At 41.0% G+C, this 8,562-nt stretch overlaps 1 protein-coding gene across 1 annotated transcript; it reads left to right on the top strand.

Annotated features, from left to right (window-relative positions):
• Positions 1-5,655: 5,655 nt before the first annotated feature.
• Positions 5,656-7,884, top strand: LOC147903068 (small ribosomal subunit protein eS6). The gene is made up of 7 exons (XM_087374161.1): positions 5,656-5,812; positions 6,143-6,207; positions 6,381-6,438; positions 6,602-6,714; positions 6,926-7,038; positions 7,135-7,290; positions 7,388-7,884. Exons 1-7 carry the CDS (start codon positions 5,807-5,809, stop codon positions 7,612-7,614), a joined length of 738 nt encoding a protein of 245 aa, XP_087230287.1. The 5' UTR covers positions 5,656-5,806; the 3' UTR covers positions 7,615-7,884.
• The last annotated feature ends 678 nt before the right edge of the window (positions 7,885-8,562 follow it).

Genomic DNA, 8,562 nt, shown 5'->3' with positions numbered 1-8,562 from the left:
TGTGAATCCAACCGGGGCTGATGACCTAGCCCTTCCTCCATCGCAAAAAAATAGCAACATCTTTTGCAATGAGCGACAAGGGCACCACCATAGCTTTCCACAACAAATTTTCTCGTGCCAATTCCATACCCCGGCCATGAAATAGAATAACCCATGAGGCCGATGGGTAGTACTACCCATTTTAAAAGGCATTTGCTAAAACTCATCCTTAGCCTGCATCCCATCTTGAACTTCCAAAACAGAAAGCATCTACACATTTTGGCTATTGAGACACACATTGTTCTTGCTTTCGTCTGCACCATACCTCACATAAAGTTCGATACCCAACTGTAAATCATCGCTACTCACGTACTTGAAGTGTGGGAGACCTGCATCCTTCATGCAGTAACCTAGCATACTGTGAAAGGTATGCATATTTCTATGCTTCAAGGCCCTACACATCACCACACCACCAACCAGCCTTCTCTTGTCCCATCTAATGTATCGCTAGATCAACTTGTTCACAAATATAATACTCTTGGCCATGAGACGAATCACCATCTGCATATGTAAATGACACAATGCCCCTCCTCTTTTTTAGCGCACACAAACCAACAACTGTTTCCATCTTGAGAAATTCATCAACATGTTCAATAAGTCCTGCATCCACATCGTCACCTCCAATTTAATAGTGATGCTCGATTCCTTAAGCGTAGGTCCTATTGTCTTCTTCATAGTCAAGCTTGGAGGTCGACCTCTTCCCATCGTTTGGGCTACCAGCCTGCAAGCAACTAATATACAAGCCATTACCTGAGATGCATGTAGCCAATAACCACATATTTGATGAATAACCTTACCTGTTGTCTTTTGTGCATCCATGTGCGTCATCTTCTCTATCACACAGCTCGCTTTCGTTTGATGTCTCTTGACACAACACCACCCCGTGCCAATTGCTTTAGTTTAGCCATCTTGCTTGCTCCTGTCCATCTCACAATCTCCAACATATAGCCAAACGAATCTTCCTCATCACACATTGCCATGCTGATGGCAACTACATGGCAACGTGGGAGCTTAATGTCATCATTCCCTCCAGCATTAAAGCCAACCTACTTCAAAAACACATTTTGCATGGGCTACTGCCACGTGTCAACCTCTAGAGTTCTCTAGAGTTCACATACGACCATCCTTTTCGTGTGTCACAATAAAAAACAAGTGATTTATGATTGATCTAAAGGCCTATAACACTCCTTCCAAAATCCATCCAAAATCATAAGTAAGGCTTTTGACAAGGGCTTTTCTACCATATTTATCGGAAACACAAATCATCCATGTGTCTCTACTACAAACCAGGTTCGAGTGGTGGGAGAGATTGTCGCTCTTCTTTCTCTTGCACGAGGTAAGTTGTTTGTTTCATATTGTGTCAACTTGGTGCGTTTGTTTCTTCGCTACTTTGCAAATCACGAGCAGACCATATCAAAGATCTTGTCATCCATGGAAAGGGGGGGTATAGAGCATCTCGTCATTGCACTCAACATGAATTATTGGTCGTTGATTTGTTGGAGTCTGGACCCTCTCTTTCAAAGCCTGGCTGAATCCTGATTGCACTCTTCTTACTCAAATTGTTTCATTCAAAGCATTATCAACAATGGGCAAAAGCTGATATCAAGTTGTCCTTCAAAAAATTTATGGCCTAAATCCTCCAGAGACATATACTCACCAGATGCACTCTGACTATTGGCGGTGAGTAGACTCTCAATTTTCTTATCCTCGAGAACTACTCTTTCCTCATCTATGCATACAGTGGAGCCACCTCCTTATAGTCATCAATCCACACTCCATTTGAATGCACTTTTGGGTTGTCTTCATTGAAAATTTAATCTTCCACATTATCCACTCCCATTGAACACTCCGCACTCTCACTACTTGCCTCATCTTTAAGGTGTATCCTGACAAAGGAATTCTTGATTTGATAAAGTTTGCTATTCCTCTCCCTTCAAAGTGCATTGCACAATTTTATTGACATAAGTTTCATCCTTCAGGTGTTCTTGGGATCATTTTGCACGTTCTAACAAAGAAACAAAGTTTGTTATCCATCATCCTTTGCAACACTAGATGGCGTACTCTCGATCTACTTCCCATCCATAGCATTGTCGTCCATTCTTTCGACAAAACATTATCTGTGTCCTCAAAAAGGAATTTTGGAGTTGATAAGGTTTGCTGATTACCTTCCTCATAGTGACCTACTTTTAACCAATACTTCTGAGATGACATTGGAGCTTGGGAAAATGATCGATTTGACTGGTCATTGTAGGAAGTTGAAGAATGCAATAGAGGAACTAGAATTGCAGTAGGCAACCTAAAAACACATTGTGATTTGAAGGGCATAAATATTGTAATGAGATGATTTTGACATCGCAAGGCTGCTTGAAAGGGATCAATCAGACGATTTGATGATAAGAAGCTTTAGGGGAACTTTTGGGTGCATTGCTCCAAGTGGGTTTTTGTCGTGTGATCAACTTTTAGTATAAAGTTCATGTGGGAAGGTTACTTTAGATCGATTACATGCTTGTTGGTTTCAAAACTTAATACACGAGCAATGATTTTTCAAGTGTCTCTTTACACTGCTATGAATGTATATGTTGACTTGTTACCCTCGTGTGGTGCTTATTCACTTGTGCCTTTACATGGCTATGAATGTATATATTGACTTCTTACTCTCGCATGGTGCTTAGTGACTTATCGCGGTAGCTCGAGCTTTTTGTCTCTAACTTTCTAACTGATTGATCTTATTTTAAATGGTAAAGAAAGCTGCTTGTGCAGAGTCTCTTGTATGCAAAGTAATCAAATTATGCTATTACCTTCCTCAGGGGGGTCACTCACAAATGTGTAAGCGTAGCACGCGGGTTCAATAGAAGGGATTTAAAAATCTTTTTTTGCATGCTTTTTACATACAAAAGGGCACCATTTAAAGAGGGTATTCACATATTGAATACAAAAAGGGTGCATTTTATTCATGGACTTAAAAGTGGCCTTAAACGCACGTGATACAACGGATTTACATATAGTGAACCTACCGAGTTATCTTCCCACTTTGGATCCGCCTTTGGGCTAAAGTAGAAGACTAATTATGCCATCAAGAAGCAAAAATACTAGAGAGAAAATGGACAAAAACATGTCAAGAAAAAAAAGAAGACTAATCACTCTTTAAATGGATTTTTTAGTAGAATAATGCATGGAGAAATGGCCATAAATTAAATCCATTTATCATCACATCCTTGGCATTCATTGATCAGTGCCTATATTTCATAGTCCTTGTCGTGCAAGTAACTAATAACTTGGAATTGCACTTGAATCCTACCATGTAATGAGATTTTTTAAAGTGAAAAAAAGAATGAGTGGACATGAGACACGACACAGGGTCCATTAGGACCCAATCCTCCTTGCAAATATTAGGGTGGTGTTTTATTATCGACTTGGTAATGTGCAAAATTTTGTGCTTTTTGGGAATTGAGGGGGAATTGAAGCCCAACAAATACATGAATAAGGCTATTGTCATCACAAGAGCTCATAATTCATCCTTGGTTGTTGCAACCTATGTAATATTGTGACATGGAATATAACATACGAATTGTCATCATTTGATCTTACATCCAACCTGGCTATGTTTGCTACTAATTCCAAATCTTCCCTCTCAGCGAAAGAACATGCATTAAAGGAGAGGAATGTTGTAAGAATTTAGATTGAAGAAAGTGTATCTAGGGCAAAGAAAGAAATTAAAAATATGTCTATACTAATATATAAGATAATTATTGTAACCACACATGCTGTGGGTGGGGAGGCAGCATACTTTATTTCCCAAAGAATTATAATCCAAGGGAACGGGCCCTTCCCTATGCGTAGATTGGAGCATCGAGAATATTAACATTGAGAGCATTGCGAACAAGTCTCGTAAATGGATACGATACTGACATATTACATGAATGCCAATCATCGTATTCATATTTGCAAGGTGAGAAATCAATGTCTTGCATGCACCGGTTGCGTAGATTTTTTTATCTTTCTGCAAACATGGAAACATGCATTCAAAAGAGAAAGCACATTAAAATACCCTATTTAATTTTTTGAGCTATGGTAATATTTATCATTAAACTATATTTGACCATTTTAGTATTAGAACAATGTGTCACACATGATATTATGTAGGCAAAGTGCAGGGTTTGTGACTCTACCCTCAAGTTTATTAATGTACCACTTGTGTGCCTTAGCAATCATGCATTTACCACAAGCTCGTGTGGTTTCTTTGCTGCCCTCTTTCAGCAACGTATCGTTCACCACCATCCACTCCCCCATAATCATCTCTGCAGTGGCTTCCGTGCCTCCCCCTTGGCCTTCTTTCATAATCCACTACTACAAAAGCAGGACCATAGTAGCAGGTTGCTTTATGGCTAAGAAAATTGTAAGTCAAAGTGGGTAATGCTTGCAACCACCACAAAAAATAGATAGAGTGTTTATCCTACTTTGGTGTAATGGTTGTAGAATACATTTAAAATGTTGCGAAAAAAAATGTGCTGACTGCGTGACCATGCATTAATCAGCAATTTCTATTTGTCTCGCACTAGGATATGTACAAAATACCAAAGATATGGGGACTTTTAGCACAAATTGCAGACGAGACATCTCTAGGTGCAAGAAAAGTAGTCATAATATCCAGATGAGTACCTTGAGAAGGTCAGGCTTCAATTTACTATGCATAAGCCCAACAACCTCCATAATTCTGAAATAAAAATCTAGTTCGCAATCAAGCAAAGGATAGCAAAGGTGATTGAACATTCACTTGAGAAGCAAAGAGTTCCTAAAAGACATGTATTTCATCCTCATTATCCTTAATCGCTGCAATGAGCCATCGCTCTAGACTCCATCAACTGTGTTCAACGAGCCATTGCTTTGGACCTCATGATCGATCCAGTCACCCTTTGCATTGGCATCATAGAGCTTGTATCTAGCCTCTAAAGACAACTTTTGCCCGATGCCAAGCTCTTCAGTAGATATCACGCAGTGGATGATCGATAGATCGGCCAGCAAATTCTTGCATGCTTATTGGCTACTCTACCCCTCGCTTCTTTTGCTACATATATAGCTCCTCCTGCTATTCGATTAATTCGCATCCCTTCATGTTGATTCACCTTAATTAACCTAAGATCTCTATCTTAGATTCTTAATACTCGAATTTCCCTACAACTCCCTTCGTCTTCGTGTCTCCCTCCACCTTCGAATTTCCTTGCAACTCCCTTCGCCTTCGTGTCTCCCTCCACCTCTGCCCTTTGCCTCCCTCCACCTTCCTTTGCTCGTCCCTCCCTCCATTCCCCTCCCCCTCCCCTTTCACTCCTTCCATCCTCTTCCTTCCTCGTGCCTTCCACTGTCTATCCCCCTTCATCCCGTTCTGTTCTTGCTTGTCTTTGAGAGGCTTTCACAGCCCCCTTCAATGCCTACACTTTAACCCCCTCCTCCTTTTATACTAATTGGCAGAAGCTTCTAGATGTAGAGGCTTTTGGAAGAAGCCACTGCTGCATCCCAATCGCAGCAATCGAACATTATACAATCTGTGTGCTTCCTCTCCTGTCTAAAGAAATTCATTAATACCCCTCAAGAATTCAATCTTGGGGGTACGCGGTCCGTAAGTGCCCCAAGTGTCCCAAAATGTAGGACATCGTGTGCCCAGGCATATAGTTAGGGTTTACAAAGGGGTGTTTTCTTTTGCAAACGTTGGCCTGAAGGTTTGTTGCTGAGGCAGGGCAAGCTCCTTTCTTTCGCCCTTTTTTCTGCCGCCATGAAGGTGCTGCTCCTCTTTCCTCCCCGTCTCCTTCATGCTCTGGTTCTCCGCTGCGTCTGCTGGTCCTTTGCTATCGAGGATCTGCGTTTCCTTTTGCCTTCTTGTTGCAGCCTTATTGAGCTGCGCTTTGAGCCCCTCAGCAGAGGCAACTCATCGTATACAGAAATGCCTTGTCAGGACGTTTGACCTTTCCTCTGATTAACTGCGCATCTCCCAAAAAGAATTTGTCCATCTAGGTTTTTGTTATAGCCTGCGTTACCTGTTCGTCCTCTCCAGGAAGTGATGTTTCTTTTTTCACTGTAGTAAGGTTCTGATGAATATGTTTGCTTGCAGCTCAACATTGCAAACCCGACGACCGGGTGTCAAAAGAAAGTCGAAATCGATGATGATCAGAAACTGTAAGCTGCTTTCGCTCCATATTCACGCAAGTTCTGCACTTCAGGGTCGTGTTCTAGGTGCATGCAGGAATTATTTCGCCGATTGTTTTGCCTTCCGTAGATACAAGTGTTGATAATATATGGTCATCACTGTGACCGGGTGATGCTAGAAGCTAACTGTCGTTCTTTTTCAGGCGAGCATTTTACGATAAGCGCCTTGCTCAGGAAGTGCTGGGGGATGCTCTTGGCGAGGTATTGTCTTTATTTCTGTTGAAGGTTGTGTTTGCACAGGAATTCGCAGTGTCATTTGCAGAGTTTATTACCGCAATGTTTATCCTATCTACCTCAGGAAGCATTCCACGCTCCCTCCTCTGCTCCCCTTCAAGGGCTTGATGAGTTTCTTTGTCTGGGACAGGAATTTAAAGGATATGTATTCAAAATTATGGGTGGCTGCGACAAGCAGGGGTTTCCCATGAAACAAGGAGTTCTAGTCCCAGGACGTGTCCGGCTTTTGTTACACAGAGGTACCTGCTGATAGTAAGCCTTGTAACAGCGAGAATTCCAAATTTAAGATCTCGGTTTAGGTTTAGGACTGTCATTAATGTGTCCATGACTGATTTAGAGGGGTTTCCCATGTAGCCATGGTTAAAAAACTGACCGTACCTGTGCTTCTTGGAGGCTTTGATGTACACAGCACAAGCACCTTTTTAACCTGTTACCTTGTTGAATTTTCAGGTACCTCTTGCTTCCGGGGTTATGGTAGGCGAAAGGGTGAGCGGAGGCGCAAGTCGGTGAGAGGGTGCATTGTGAGCCCTGATTTGTCTGTTTTGAACCTTGTGATTGTGAAACAGGGTAAGGAAGCTTTTCTAGCAATAGTCCTTGAATTGTTGTTTCTTATTATTTTAGTTTGAATGCGAGCTTATCCTGGATTCCTTTGCTCTTTCTTAGGTGAGCAAGATCTGCCAGGTCTGACAGACACTGAGAAGCCTAGAATGAGGGGTCCCAAGAGGGCCAGCAAAATTCGAAAGCTGTTCAATTTATCCAAGGAGGATGATGTTCGGAAGTATGTGAATACTTACCGGCGGACATTTAACTCATCAACTGGTGAGAATACTTATGATTCAGATGCTTCATTTTCCACTCTGAAGAAAATTGATGAGGTTTGTTGAATGCAAAATTTTCTTGTGGGTCCGTATCTCAGGTAAGAAGCGTAGTAAGGCCCCGAAGATTCAAAGGCTTGTTACTCCAATCACTCTTCAAAGGAAGCGCCGCAGAATTGCAGAAAAGAAAAAAAGAGTTGCAAAAGCAAAGAATGAAGCAGCTGAGTATCAAAAGCTCCTGGCAATGCGCCTGAAAGAGCAGCGTGATCACAGAAGTGAGAGTCTGGCCAAGAAGCGGGCATCTCGACTTTCAGTTGCCTCCAAGTGAAATTTTGTTGTGTCCTGGGGAATAGGACAGGCTCTTTAATAAACTCAATAGTAATTTTCCAATGTAGTTTGTTATTGAGGGCTCTGTTAAGGGATTCTTTAGTGAGAAATCGAGGTGTGTATTGTTGTAGCTTATCTTTTGTTGCAAGAGATCGGTAAATGTGAAGGTCGACAATAACATTTTTGAGTTTTTTGATTCATTGAGTATGACTTGGCTTGCTGATTGAAGTCAGCAAGATTGATATATGATAGGATATCTTCTTTAAGGTCACTATGCCCTCTAGATTCAAGGTGAGCCACCTTTTGAAAATATCGGATCTTTAATTTGCATTAACATGTCATTCTGTAGTCTTTAAATTGAAGCTCACATCTGTGATATATCTTAGAGGAATTTGCTATCTTAAAGTCACAAATCATGCTTTCTATAGTTACAGATTATGCTTTCTATATATTGTATTAGAGTAATGCGAAAAATGTTGGTGCTGAAATAATAAGAGCTGAAATTTGTTGAGATTGTGATTGTTGGTTTGAATTTGGTTTGTGCAGATGTTTGTTGTAAATGATTTTTGAGATGGTATGTGCTTGGATTAAGAAGTGGATTTGAGAAGGGAGAGATTTTGGCCAATTTTGTTTCTGTTCTTTGGGCGATTTTGTTGCTTGTTTTGTTTGTTTATTTTTGCTTAGTCACCTTCTTCCTTTGTGCCCCCCCCCCCCCCCCCCCTCTTTTCTTTTTTAACTGTCGTCTAGTAAGCAATGGGTTTGCCCATGAGACCCCAGGGCACTGATGGTGACAAGGCTTTGCTTCTAAGTATATCTACCCTGTTTTGTTGGCTTACCTCAATTTTCCTCTCTTCCTTTTTCTGTTTTATTCTTTCTAGAATTTTGGTCTTTAGAAAAACAAAAATCTGAATTTGTACCATTTGATATATTCTAGTCTTATGGTATTTAT

The sequence above is a fragment of the Dipteris shenzhenensis genome, chromosome 4, assembly GCF_047967505.1.
Source record: "Dipteris shenzhenensis isolate YYH24624 ecotype China chromosome 4, Dip_SZ_1.0, whole genome shotgun sequence".
NCBI lineage: Eukaryota > Viridiplantae > Streptophyta > Polypodiopsida > Gleicheniales > Dipteridaceae > Dipteris > Dipteris shenzhenensis.
The sequence above is the reverse complement of the archived record's forward strand: the minus strand, read 5'-3'. Positions and strand labels throughout refer to the sequence as shown.

Excerpts from the sequence above, each read along its gene's own strand:
- LOC147903068 (XM_087374161.1), top strand. Across the intron at positions 6,208-6,380 it reads ATCGATGATGATCAGAAACT|GCGAGCATTTTACGATAAGC; the intron begins GTAAGCTGCTTT and ends GTTCTTTTTCAG. Across the intron at positions 6,715-6,925 it reads CTTTTGTTACACAGAGGTAC|CTCTTGCTTCCGGGGTTATG; the intron begins CTGCTGATAGTA and ends ATTTTCAGGTAC.